General features: G+C 54.2%; 1 protein-coding gene across 2 annotated transcripts in view; it reads left to right on the top strand.

Annotated features, from left to right (window-relative positions):
- The window catches only part of PTPRU (protein tyrosine phosphatase receptor type U), a 78,999-nt gene that overhangs the window by 4,234 nt on the left and 60,793 nt on the right, over positions 1 to 13,972 (top strand). The window contains exon 1 of one of the 2 annotated variants that reach the window (XM_084874830.1): positions 1,313 to 1,575. The exons of the other annotated variant lie outside the window; for it this stretch is intronic. Within the exon in view, the coding sequence (XP_084730956.1) occupies positions 1,428 to 1,575 (148 nt within the window). The 5' untranslated portion in view covers positions 1,313 to 1,427. Of the gene's footprint in view, positions 1 to 1,312; positions 1,576 to 13,972 lie in introns of those variants that run through there. 2 annotated transcript variants of the gene reach the window in all.

Genomic DNA, 13,972 nt, shown 5'->3' with positions numbered 1-13,972 from the left:
GGCCTGGCAGTTGGTGAGAGGCATTGAGTTCCAACCGTTAGTGAGTGAGACTGTCTGGGGAGGAGGGGGGAGGGCCCTGCCTCAGGAAGAGGAGACTCTTCCTCAGGTCCCAGCTTCTGTCCTGGACGCTTGTGAGCCTGAGGGAGTGGGGGGCGGGGGGAGCTGCTCCCTGTGGTGACCCCTGCAGGTGGGGTGAGGCCTGCTGAGGTGTGTGCAGGTGCGATTCTGAAATCCGGACAGAGTGGGGAGTGTGTGTGTGTGTGTGTGTGTGTGTGTGTATGGTTGTGGTTGTATGGTGGTAGCCCAGGGCACAGGACATGTGTGGCCTGTCAGGGTATGTAGCCATCTGGTCACTCTGTGTGGCAGGCTCTGAGTTTGGAGTAGGGAGGCGGCCAGCTGCTCTGGTCCTGGGGGAGCCTGAAGCTAGGGTATCCGGGTCTCTAAGTGTTAAATTCTTGGAGTTTGGGTGCAGAGCTCTTTGGGTGGGTTGTGTTTCAGGATGTAAGTGTGGGTCTCCGCATGCCAGGATGTGGAGGATCAGGGTGTGCCAACAGAAGGATATCCTGGCGTCTCTGTCACCGGAGGTGGGGTATCCAGGTGTCTGGGAGCCCTCAGATTAATGGTGTCCAAGTGCAGGAGAGTGTTTGTGTTGTGTTCAGCTGTGGGCTGTCCAGGGGCCTGGATGTCTGGGTGGTGGGTACGAAAGTGTCTGGATACCTGAGGTCGGGGTGCCTCTGTGTCCAGCAATGGGCTACACATGCATCGGACTACCCACTGTTTGTGACTCTGGCCATGGGGTGCCCTGTGGTCGGTGTGTCTATTTGCCGGTTTAGGTGTGTGTGTCTCCAGGAAAGGGGTGTGCATGTGTTGGGCGGGAGATGTCCAGTGCCCTATGTGGACAAGAAACTGGGACCAGCTTCTGACACCCCCTTCCCTGGGTCTTGCCTCCAGACTTTCCTTTGGACCCCAAGGCCAGGAGCCTCTGGAGGAGGCCCAGTGGTGACTCAGCTTAGAGCTGCACATTCCAACAGAACTTTCTTGCAGTGACGGGAATGTCTCTCCCTGCACGCTCTAATATGATGGCCCCTGAGTCACATGTGGTTATTCAATTTACATTCCTTAAAATTCATTAAAATAAAATTCAGTCCCTTAGTCTCACCAGCCAGATTGCAAGTCCTCAAGAGTCGCATGTTGCGAGTGGCTACCCTGTTGGTCAGCGCGGGGAGAGAACATGCCTACAAGCAGAAAGCTCCGTGGACAGGGCTGGCCCAGCAGGGCGAGGCCTGCAGCATCTTCCTGAGGCCTGGACACCCAGGGAGGGGGCTGGGTCTGCTGCCCACCGCTCAGCAGCTGACAAAGACACTTCGGTTGACTCTGTGACGCCAGCTCCGTCATTACGTGCCAGGACTATTGCAGTAGTCCCCTCGATGGTTTTCATTCTGCCACCAGCCTCCCAGTGCTCCCATTGCCCTGAGCCCTGCATGACTCCTCTCAGGCAGACAGAGACTGCTGCCACGCCGTGGCCTCAAGGCCCTCCAGCTCCCAGGGGACAAAACCGAAACCCTAACGTGGCAGGTGAGGCCCTGCATGACCAGCCCCTGCTTTCCATGACAGCTTCCTGCTTCCTCCTCCCTGACCCCACTCCTCCCTGTCCGTTCCTTGTCTCCCAGGCTCACCAGGCCAGAGCTACTCCCAGGCCCTTTCCCATGTCTCTGCCTTTGCATAGGCTCCGCCTCCTCCCCCCTCCTCTCCCTTCCCCCTCCTCTGGGCCTGGGTACTCACGCAGTCTTCCTTGAGCTGTGGTCTCACTTCCCCTGCCCTCCTGGCACAGCACAGTGGTCAGGTCTCCCAGATGCCGTGCGACAGTGTCTGGCACTGCTTTTCTGTCTCCTTCTCCGCTAGCCTGGGCTGGGAGCTCCTGAGGGCTGGGCTGAGCCTCTGTCATCTCCTGCCCCGGGGCCTTGTACATGGCAGGTGCCACTCCGTGTTTGCATTGATGTGAGCCTCTGGGCGCACAGGGAAGGCTCGGTGGGGGTGGCAGGTGGAGCTGGAGCTCAGGAGGGCAGTCCGGATGGGGGCTGGGATGCCCCCTTGGCTGGCTCTGGGCAGGGCTGCCATTGCCCGCAGAATGGCTAGGGGAGGGCGCTGGATGGACACCTCAGAAGAGGCCGCCATGATAGGAGGTCTTGGGCAGATTCACCGGGTGCGGAGCCCAGGACTTAGTGGTGAATCGGAAGGGACGAGGAGATAGGGGGCTTAGAGAGGTCAGCGAGGTTTTGGAGTTGATTGCAGAAGTGTGTGCGGGAGGAAGGAGTGGGTGGGGAAATTGGGTCTTGTTGGGGCACAGGACATACGTGATGGTCAGGATAACAACGGGGGGGGGTGGAGTGATGGGACGACGGGGGGATGAGAGATCACTAGTGAGGAAATATATCTGGGGGGTGGGCACAGCTGGGAATGAAGAGACAAGGAATTAGGCGAGCAGCTGAGGGTTGGGGGGATATGAGGATAGAGAGAAGGGGCATGTGGAACAGTTGGGGGATGAGAGGAGACAACTGGGAGGTGTCAGAAGCTTATCTGGATGGGAGAGGTGGGCCTCCTCTGAGAGAGTGGGAAGTGCACTGCTCAGAATGTATGTACGTATGTGTGTGTGTGTGTGTGTTTGCGTGTGAGTACACGTGCACCCTTGTGGTAGTGCATGTATGTAAATATGTGTTTTACCTCGAGTGTGGTGGTTAAGATCCTGGCCTCGGGAGCCAGATCATCTGGGTCCTAATCCTGGCTCCACCACTGCAGGCCGTTCAGCACTTGGGCAAGTCACTTGACCTCTCTGGGCCTTTAGTGTTCGCCATCTGTGAGATGGGGGCAATTCCAGAGCACGCTGCGTGGGGTTGCCACGAGGGTATGTTTCATTTACATACGTACAGAGTTTAGAGCAGGTCCTGGCCCGTCGTAAGCTCTGTGTAAGTACTGGCTGTTATTACTAGGAAGTGTGTGTTCTTGGCTTCTGGCAAAGTCCAGGCCCGGGAGGGGTACAGCGTGATCAGCCAGATTGGTTGGGTCTGGCTCGCCTCTCACTTCCACCTCACTGTTTATGCCAACGTGCCGCCCACTCGGCACCGGGGCCCAATCCAATAGGTCTCCCTCCCCGTCTCTCTCCTGCTCTGCCCTCCACTGCTCTGCCCTGGGCCGGGGCCAGGGGATGTGCTCTAATTGTCCAAAGGCTTTTGAGCAGAATCTGGATTCATTGTTTGCCTGCCAGTGCGCCGGGCCCTCCTCAGAGATAAAGACCTGGACAATGTGCTCAGCTCTGGCTGCCTGGCCCCTGGGCAGCGGCGGCTTCATCCTGTGCCCTTGGAGGGTCACTGAGGTGGACGATGTGGGGGGCAGGAGCCCAGGGGACCCACAGAGCACACAGGGCCCTAACCCAGGGGGCAGCCAGTTCCCCCTGATGGAGCTTCAGGCCCAGCATTCCCCAGGGCTCTGGCTCCCTGCTCTCCGGGGCAGCACAGGGAAGCACATGCAACCTTCTCCATAGCACGTTTGCAACGTGTCTCGTCTTTGCCTTACGCCAGTGGTCGGCAAAATCGTTAGTCAGCAGAGCCAAATATCAACTGTACAATGATTGAAATTTCTTTTGAGAGCCAAATTTAAAAAAAATATATTTTATTGATTTTTTACAGAGTGGAAGGAAGAAGGATAGAGAGTTAGAAACATCGATGAGAGAGTACATGCCCTTGACCGGAATCGAACCTGGGACCTTTCAGTCTGCAGGCTGACACTCTATCCACTGAGCCAAACTGATTTTGGCAAGAGCCAAAATTTTTAAACTTAAACGTCTTCTAACGCCACTTCTCCAAAATAGATTCGCCCATTTTTTTTTTTTTTTTTTTTTTTTTTTGTGGAAGAGCCACACTCAAGGGGCCAAGGTTCCACATGTGGCTTATAAGCTGCAGTTTGCCCACCATGGCCTTACACTAATAAATTCGCTGCATCATGGCCCTGGACTGCTCGGAGTGTGTGCTCTCTGGGGTTCCTGGACCACACTGCCCTGCGCCTCAGCCCTCCCCAGCCCTCCTCAGACCTGCGCCTCAGCCCTCCCCAGCATGGCCGGGCCAGGATCCTGCATTGCACTGGCTGTGTGTCACAGACACCATCTTCGCATTGTCTCCTTGCACTGCACCTCCAGCCTGCAGTCGTACTGCCACTCGTGTCTTCGCACCTGTCCTTGGTGCCGTGTTACTCTCTTGGACCTCCCTGTTGCGTTGGGCTTGCGGACTCTCCTAGGATCTGGGCATGGCTCCTAGCGATGCACCACTGTGCCGTGCTAACAGATGGCATGCCACCACAGCTCTGCATCTCTGCGTCACACGGCGCGTGTGCCCTGGACTGCCCTGGGTGTGTGCTTGCGCCTGGCCTAGCCCTTCGCACTGCACCGCTGCCTGGTAACGCTGCCCCTATGGGATCCCTCCCTTTCTTGGTCTCACCGCCGAGGGGCCTGCTGGTGGTGTCTCCCACGTTCCTGTGGGCAGCCCGGTGCACCCCAACCCTGTACGCACCTCCGCTCGGACCCTCCTTGCACACCGCTCAGGGGGCCTTTACGGACTTGGCAGCTGGGGGCCGCTTCGTCGGGCTTGGGGCCTGGCCTGGGTGTTTATGGACAGCACCCATTCACAGTCCCCGGCTCTGCATGTGCGCACCGCACAGGGCTGCTGCCCGGACTCCACCCTGCGCTGTCCCTGCTGGCAGTTGGGTCATGCGCACTCTACTGGATATCAGGGCCCAGAGCCCTTGCACTGAACTCACTGTTCCACACGCACCTTCACTGCACTCCATGTTGGAGCATGCTTCTCTCTCTCTCTTTCTTTCTTTCTTTCTTTCTTTCTTTCTTTCTTTCTTTCTTTCTTTCTTTCTTTCTTTTTTGCAGCTAGACAAATTCATTTTATGTTTTTGTCTTTTTTTTTTTAAATTTTGTTATTGATTAAGGTATCACATATTTGTCCTCAACCCCCCATTCCACTCCCCCACCCCTCACTCATACCCCCACCCCCGTATTGTCCTCGACCTCTGGTTAGGCTCATATGTATGCACATAAGTCCTTTGGTTGATCTCTCCCTTTGTTGGAGCATGTTTCTACGCCCGCCCTTGTGTCTACACATACTCTGCTCCTTGGGACCGTGTTGGGCTTATATTCCACACTCAGCAGTTCCTTTGGCATCACACGTGTCCTTCTCTTCCCTGTATCTCTGTGCCTGCACCGGACACCTTCTTTCTGTGAGGATTCATAGAGCACCAAGTGTGTGCCTGGCCCTGTGCCAGCGTCTGGAGGGGAAGAATTAGCAAGGCTTTCCCTTAGCACCTGGGCCTCCGCCATACACCTGTCACACTGCACGGGGCCTGTGCCTCTGTGAAGTTCTGGGTCATGTCCACGATGGGCGAGGCATCTCTACGCTGGATCATGGTGCTGACCGGTTGGGCGGTGCCATTCCAGGCGCCTGTACCGGGCTCTGTGCACGCCGTGGGCTCTGCTCCCCTGCGTTGAGTAACTGCATTGTGCCTCTGTGTTGTGTGGAGCCACTGCCTCATAGCCACAGCAACACCACACTTGGTGTTACATAGCCCTCTCCTGCCACGGGACTGTTAGAAAGCACAGATCTCTGTGCTACATGGTTTGTGCACAGCCCTCTGCAGCTCTCTACTCTGCACTGTGGTTTACACTGAGTGGCCAGATTATTATGATCTCTGAATGCATAACAATCTGGCCATTCAGTATGTATATATTAGAGGTCCAGTGCATGAATTTGTGCAAGGGTGAGGTCTGGTCAGTCTGGCCAGGGGGAGGAGACATGGGCGGTTGGCTGGCCTGCCTGCTGGTTGAACTCTTGGCCAAGAGGACAATTTGCATATTAGCCTTTTATTATATAGGATATACACTGAGTGGCCAGATTATTATGCATTCAGAGATCATAATAATCTGGCCACTCAGTGTACATGATACAGGGTGCCTGCATGCAGGGGTCTGTGTACTCTTTGCCCATTGTACAGCACAGCCCTTCATTCAGCCCTTTGCCTCCCTATGGAGTCCTGCCCCATCCTGCGCCTTTCCCTTATGCTGCCAATATGGCAGCCCTGCTGTTTACCTTGGGATTTGGGATACGTATTGATCAGGAAGTTGGGGAATGGGTCTGGCCTGTTTCCCTTGCTGTAGTTGGCTTCCTTCTGTCCTCGGTGGAGATGAAGGATGTTGTGGCCGGCCTCTGTGTTGGCTGCTATAGGTCAAGCATGTCAAACTTGCTGCTGGCGGGCTGCATGTTTGACATGCTTGCTGTAGGGGGACCAGCTCAGCTTACTCTCCCCATGGCCGCCCCTGGGTGATCTTCCTGGTTGCAGCTGTGCTCAAGCCGCTGTCATTAGAAGACGGACATATTGGCCGAAACCGGTTTGGCTCAATGGATAGAGCGTCGGCTTGGGGACTGAAAGTCCCGGGTTCGATTCCGGTCAAGGGCATGTACCTTGGTTGCGGGCATATTCCCAGTAGGGGGTGTGCAAGAGGCGGCTGATCGATGACTCTCTCTCATCGATGTTTCTAACTCTCTATCTCTCTCCCTTCCTCTCTATACAAAATCAATAAAATATATTTTAAAAAAAAGAAGATGGACATATTGCTGCCAGCCCTGCCCTTAATTAATTGCTCATCAATTATTCAGGGTTCTGGGTGGGCAGTTCCAGAGAGACCTGGCTGAGGTTTGGATATGTTTATCTGGGCAAGGAGGGCAGTGGAGTGGGCTGGGTCAGGTCTTTGGGCTGGAGTCATGGTCCTTGACCTTAGGTGGGCTGGTTGGGGTCAGACTCTCAGGGATGGTAAGTCCAGCTACTAAGGACACAGGATTAGAGGATGAGGTTGAAAGCTCTAAGAGACAGTCCTTAACCTGAGGAAGGGAGGAGGTGGGGTTGGACGGGCCTGAGATGGGCTTAGTTGGGGTGAAGAACCTGGGATAGGACTTGGCTGGGCAAGAATGTCCAGGGGGGAGGCCAGTGTTGGTTCCAGGGCTGGGCTGGGGTACCTAGAATAGGGGTGAGTCTTCAGATGACCAAATAGACCTGTGTTGTCATTGGGTATTTAAAAAAATATATATATTTTATTGATTTTTGTACAGAGAGGAAGGGAGAGAGATAGAGTGTTAGAAACATCGATGAGAGAGAGTCATCAATCAGCTGCCTCTTGCACCACCCCTACTGGGGTTATGCCTGCAACCAAGGTACATGCATTGACCGGAATCAAACCCGGGACCTTTCAGTCCCCAAGCCAACGCTCTATCCATTGAGCCAAACCGGTTTCGGCTATCATTGGGTATTTATTTGGGTTTCTCAGGTCTGGTTTGGGGCTGTGCCTGTGGTTGGGTGTGACCCAGCCTTTACATGTATAATCTTTTGGGAAAAGTTTTGTTTCTCCTAGGGCCACCCGTGGGAACTGGATGCTCTGTTGACAAACTGAAGGGAACACAGCTCTTATTGCACACAAACTCTGTTTACCAAGGGCCATCAGAAAACACGGGTGGCGCTGGCAGCCACAGCTGGCACAGAGCACCGTCCCCTGTCTGGTGGGGAGGAGTCTGGTGCTCACATGCTTGTGGTCACACTCATCATGCACACACATATGCTTGCACAATCCCCTCCACCCTGCCAAGTAACTCCCCTCCCCTTGGGCACAGGCTTATCACTGAATATGCTCATTACCCCTGCACAGCAACACACACCCACACACCCACAGCTCCACACACACTGCCTGGGGGCAGAGACACCCATGCTCACCCCCCTGCCCCCCTGCGCCGCCCCCCCCCCCCCCCCCCGCCCCATAGTATCTATCTCTGCCCTCAAGTAATTTGTGCTCGAGTGCATCCTCACACAAATGGAATCAGAATTCTGGAGGTGGAATCTGAGGTCACCTGGTTCCCCATTTGCATTTCATAAGTGAGGAAACAGGGGTTCAGAGAGGACAAACCACCTGCCCATGGTCTCAGCAGCAACTAGAGCCAGGTCTCCTGCTCCCACTTGAGAACTTGTAAGTTGGTACCAGGCTGTCAGCCTAACAGCCATGTACACACACACACACACACACACACACACACACACCTTGTGGAAACACATGCAGTGGACTGGTGGAGATCCCCACACCAGGCTTAAACCAGGGACACCCCCTCCCACAATCTGGCTCCTTTTGCAGAGGTTGCTTTGCCCCTTACACCACCCCATCCAGAGCCCAGCGGGATGTGGATAAACCATCCTCCTGCCTTCCCAAATTGTGGCTGACGGTTGCTCAGGCAACCGCCTGCCAGATTGGGGAGATTAGCTGAGGAATGTAGCTGGGCCAGTTTGAACTGATGCTCGGAGCTCCCAGTGGTCCTGCTTTGGTTAAGCCCCCCCTCTCTGGGAGGTCCTGGCAGAGATGGACACCCAAGGAGGGGCTGGTTCTCTCCCTGTCCCTAGGCCAGTTGAGACTGTGTCCCTAAGGCTTGGACTAGTCTGGAGTAAGGGAGTGTGTGTGTGTGTGTGTGTGTGTGTACATGTGAGTGTGGGGCTGTATGTGTGTGAACATTTACGTGTGGGGCTGTGTGTGAGAATGAACATTTGAGTGTGGGGATATGAGTGTGTGTGAGTGAACCTTTGAGTGTGGGGATATGAATGTGTGTGAACATTTGAGTGTGGAGGGTATGTTGTGTATGAGTGAACATTTCCGTGTGGGGCTGTGTTTGTGAGTGAACATTTGAGTGTGGAGCTGTGTGTGTGTGTATGTGTGTGTGTGTGAGAGAGAGAGAGAGAGAGAGAGAGAGAGAGAGAGAGAGAACATTTGAGTATGGGGCTGTGTGTGAGTGAACATTTGAGTGCAGAGCTATGTGTGTGTGTGAGCATTTGAGTGTGGGCTGTGTGTGTGTGTGTGTGTGAGAGAGAGAGAGAGAGAGAGAGAGAGAGAGAGAGAGAGAGAACATTTGAGTATGGGGCTGTGTGTGTGAACATTTGAGTGCAAAGCTCTGTGTGTTTATGTGTGTGAGTGAACATTTGAGTGCAGAGCTGTGTGTGTGTGAGCATTTGAGTGTGGGCTGAGTGTGTGTGTGTGTGTGTGTGTGTGAGAGAGAGAGAGAGAACATTTGAGTATGGGGCTGTGTGTGTGTGAACATTTGAGTGCAAAGCTCTGTGTGTTTATGTGTGTGTGTGAGCATTTGAGTGTGGGCTGTGTGTGTGTGTGTGTGTGTGTGTGTAAGAGAGAGAGAGAGAAAGAGAGGGAGAGAGAGAAAACATTTGAGTGCAGGGCTGTGTGTGTGTGTGTGTGTGTGTGTGTGTACATTTGAGTGCTGATAGATCCTCCCTTCCCCCAACTGGTGGGCGGAGTATGACGTAGCCTGCCCCTGCAGCCTGGACATACCTGGGTACCTAACCAGGCACCTTATATGGACTGTACATTGAACCACCAATCAGCACCTGCCAAATACCCTAAGCCCTTGTCCCTAAGTACCTGGGTAACTAACTATGTACCCTATATGGACCATACATTAAGCCACTAATCAGCCAGTGCCAAGTACCCTACGCCCCATCCCTTCCCCATCCCTCCCCTCAAAGGGCTTGTTCACCTCTGCACGTGTTGCTGTTTTCCTCTGCGAGACAGCCGGGCAGGTCCTTCTCCTCTAATAAAGCCTGTAGTCCTGGTTTTCTGCCTCTGTCTGATCTTTCAAGTGCGGAGCCGTGTGTGTGTGTGTGTGTGTGTGTGTGTGTGTGTGTATGTGTGTGTGTCTGAGTGAGAATGGAGTATGTTTTGTTTGCATCCAGGACGGGTCCCTGACATCTGACTCCCAACTCGTTGGTGGCTTGTCCCACTCCTGATCCTGTAGTGCCCTCTGGAGAAGCCACCTGCCCCGCTGGCTTCTAGAATACATCCCTTCTCTCAGCTGAATCCAGGCGCTCCCTGCTCAAACCCCAACTGTGGCTTCCCAACTCCAAAGGAGGCCAGACTTCTCCCCCTGCACTCCAGGCCTCCCAGATGTAGCGTTAATCCCCCTTCCTCCAGTCTCACCTCCCGTTATTCGGGCGATCTGGGCTCCTCTCTGTGCCCCGGAAGAGCTGTGTGTTTACTCACTGCCTTCCTTTGCCATTGCTGGTCCCTTTGCCTCCAGTGCCCTTCCACCCAGCTCTGCTGGCCAGAATGATGCCCATCCTTCCAGGTCCTGCTCCGGGTACCCACCTCCAGCAACCTTTCCTCTGCACCTCTCTTAGGTGCCCAGTCATTTGTCATTTGTCCCTCTCCTTCCCCCATTCATACTGGGAGGTCTGAGGGCTGGGTATTAACACTCTTGTGCCTCGATCGTGCCAGCCTGGGACCTGCTTTCTTCTCTCCGTGAACACATGTCCAGTAAATGACATTGAATTAACACACGTGGCCAGAGCCTGATTTTGTCTGTGCCTCTTGAGTAACGTAGGTGGCTTAAGATCCAGTATCTGGGACTTCAGGTGTGGCCTCGGGCAAGCCACCTCATCTCTCTGTGCCTCAGTTTCCATCTGTTAAACAGGAATAACAATAGTGCTGTCAGTGAACGTGAGGTATCCCTTTCCCCACTGGGTACTGGGGGCAGAGTCCTTACAATATTTTGAGAAAAAAAATAATTTTCTGAGACTCGCAGGGGAGGATGAGTGATTTTTATTCGAGTGGAATTACATCCTTGGGTTTCCAAACTCCCATTTCCCTTAATCCAGTCCTGAAAGATGTGCAGCTGGGGATTCAGCAGAGCTATAAATAAGGCCGGAGCCAGAGTTTCTGCGCCATGCTGGAATGGGGTCCGGTGCAGCGGCAGGCTCGTTGCAGTCCATTACTCCATTGCCTGGGGTCCACAAGGCTCACAGGTGAATGCAGGGGAGCCAGGAGAGCGCACCCCCTTCAGCCAAGAGTCCTGAAAACGCAAGAGAGTGAAAGCCTTGGGGATTAAATATCTCCAGTCTTCCTGCACTCACAGTGGCCGTACCTAGTCTGTCCAATGACCTGTTCCCAGGTGTGATTGACAGACAGGTACCTCCCTATGTTGCCCAGACTTCATTGGGGCCTGCGTCCGTTCTCCCCGTGTCCAGATCTGCGAGGAGTAGACTGGTGGCTTCTGGGGGGGTGTTAAACGGAAGCTTCTGGCAAAGCTGCACAGATGGCATGCTCTTTGGCTCCTCTGCTCCTTTGCAGTCATTCATAACTAGTTAAATGACGACACCATCAGGAGCATTTACCTTCTGAGTTGCTGTGAGGGCTCACCAGCATAGGTGGTCCTGGTGTAGGTGGCAGCCCCCTCGTGGTGGTGATGACGGATGTGTCCATGTCTGTGCCCATGTTTGTGTCGATGGAGCTGAGGGGGATTTCCGGCTACCATTCCTGTGCTGAACCCGAAGTCTGATCTAGTGTTTACCTCCTGGGCTGGTGGCTCCTGGCAGGAGTTGGGTCTCCAGCAGGAGCTGGGACTTGGCTTTGGGTCACCCGGACAGGAGGTGAAGGGGGTTCCCCCAGGCCCAGGAGGGCTGATTGTTCCCATCCCAGGGTGAGCTGGGGACTAGGTGGGAGTGCGGTTCTCCTTGGGGAGCCTGGCCTCAGAGATATTATGCGCTAAGGCTGTGGCTGGAATGGGCCTGGCCCAGAGATACAGGACTGGGGATGGACATGGACCAGGGGGTCATTCTGCCTAGAGGGCACTCTAGATCGAGTCAGTCAGCTGGGGAGGTCACCCCGGCTTGGGTCACTTATAAGAGTTATTTGGTAGAGGTCAGGGATCAGTCAGTCAGTCTGGTGGTGATTCTGGCTGAAGTCAGATGGTCTGGCAGTCATCTGAATGCCAGTGGGGCCACTCTGACTCAGGTCTGCCTGTGTGGTGTCACTGACCTGGCTTAGTCAGTCTGGGGGCTATTCTGGTTAAGATCAGATGGTCTGGGTGCCCCTCTGACCTGGTCAGTCAGCTGGGGTGTTCTGGCAGCTCATGAAGGAAAGAGCTAGCACGCTCAGGCTCACCCCAGGACCAGGGGCAAGACCTCTGGGGCAGCTGCCTTGTTCCCCGTGAAGCAGCAGGAAGGGCCTGCACCCTCGCAGGGCTCTGAACCCTGGCTTCTCTTTCTGGCAACCTCTCTGCCCCAGGGAGGCATTGGCTAAGACCCTCAGGAGCTGACTCAGCTCAGGCTGAATGAAGTCACGTGTTCCCTCCTCCAGGAAGCCCTCCCTGACCATCCCTACTGGCTATGTGCTCGCTGTGCTGTGCTGTGGATCATTTTCTACGGGGAAAGCTAAGATCTTCCCAGCACCGAGGAGGTTAAAACCCACCTCCCACAGGCCACAGACCACAGGCCACAGGACACAGTACAGACCAGGGCTTTTTACACAAAGGGGCAAAATGCTCATTCCAGGTCTTACCCCAGCTCTGGAGAGAGACTTCTGTTATTTCCTTGCATCCACTTGGTGCCATCCCTATGTCCACAGCTCATCATTTTAGGTCCAAGAAGAGGAAAGGGAATCCCCCAACCATGGGGAGCCCCTTTGTGCCTGGCTGTACTGGATGTCTCCATGTGCTACTTTATGTGATGCTCATAGCAACCTAGAGAAGTCCCGCGGCAGGTGAAACCAGAGCCTCCAGAGTGGTCACTTGCCGTGCGTGCAAAGTCCCCGCTGCTCCTGGCACGCGGCACCCACTCTCCAGTTACTGTCTGTTTCTCTCCCTCTTCTTCTGGAGCCTGGGAAGCAGCTCAGGTTCTCATAGTGAGGGCTTTTCTGGTGGGAGATGTCGACTTTGGCAGCGGATCCAGCGTGGGTTCAAATCCTGCTTGCTACTCATAGTAGCAAGCTCAAGGGGCACATGTGAGGAGCTGGTGTTCCCTGAGTGCTTGCATGCGCTAGGCATGGTGCTAAGTGGGCTCCACAATGAAACCCAAAAAAACCACGTGTGGATGGGGAAACTGAGGCTCAGAAAGGAGAAGTGACTTGCCCACAGTCAGAAGCGTTGGCAAACTTCTGAGTCAAGAAACGTAGAGTCAGAACTCCTAAGTCTGTCTGATGCCAAAGCCACTCACTTATCCGCCACGTTTTACTGTGGACAACCCTTCACCCCTCGGAGCCTCAGTCACTGCGTCTGTCAAGGGCAGGCACCCGGGACAGGGTTGGCATGATTTGTGCCTGCTCCCTTGCCACTTGCTCAGGCATTTCCCAGGTCTCAGATGCTTCACACAGTCCCTGAGGGGACTCCGAGCACCGAGGTTTGGGAGTGAGTGCAGGGACCGGGTGCAGGTACTTTCTGAACCAGCGGTGTTTTTATGAGATGCCCAACTCAGGGCTTTGGTGAACGAGCTAAGGTTTATGGGCCTCATTCCCAACCAGAGGCCTCACTCACGTCTATTTCAATCCCCTCTTCCTTCCTCCTCTTCTCGTTTAAACTGTAAACATTGGTTCCAAATCATGAGAGTTCCACGTCCTTTCCTCATGTGTGTGCCCAATCCATATATGACGGTGCCATTGTGTGTCATATTCCTGCAGGCAGACACCTAGGTTGGGTGACTTTGGGCAATGACTGAATCTCCTAAGTCAGGGGTCGGCACACTGAGGCTCGCGAGCCACATGCGGCTCTTTGGCCCCTTGAGTGTGGCTCTTCCACAAAATACCACGGCCTGGGCGAGTCTATTTTGAAGAAGTGGCGTTAGAAGAAGTTTAAGTTTAAAGAATTTGGCTCTCAAAAGAAATTTCAATCGTTGTTCTCTTGATAGTTGGCTCTGTGGATATGAGTTTGCCAACCACTGTCCTAAGCTCATCTGTCAAGGATGAATAATAGTGGTACCCACTCAGAAGGCCAGGCCTAACTGCCAGTCTGCACCTAGAAAGGGTTTAGCACTGTTCAGGGCTTGCTGTCAGCCTGAGATGATCTGTTGCCACTGTTATTTTTAAGCAGATGCTGTCAGCACTGGCTTAGGGCAT

The sequence above is a fragment of the Pipistrellus hanaki genome, assembly GCF_964339955.1.
Source record: "Pipistrellus hanaki genome assembly, chromosome: 2".
NCBI lineage: Eukaryota > Metazoa > Chordata > Mammalia > Chiroptera > Vespertilionidae > Pipistrellus > Pipistrellus hanaki.
The sequence above is the reverse complement of the archived record's forward strand: the minus strand, read 5'-3'. Positions and strand labels throughout refer to the sequence as shown.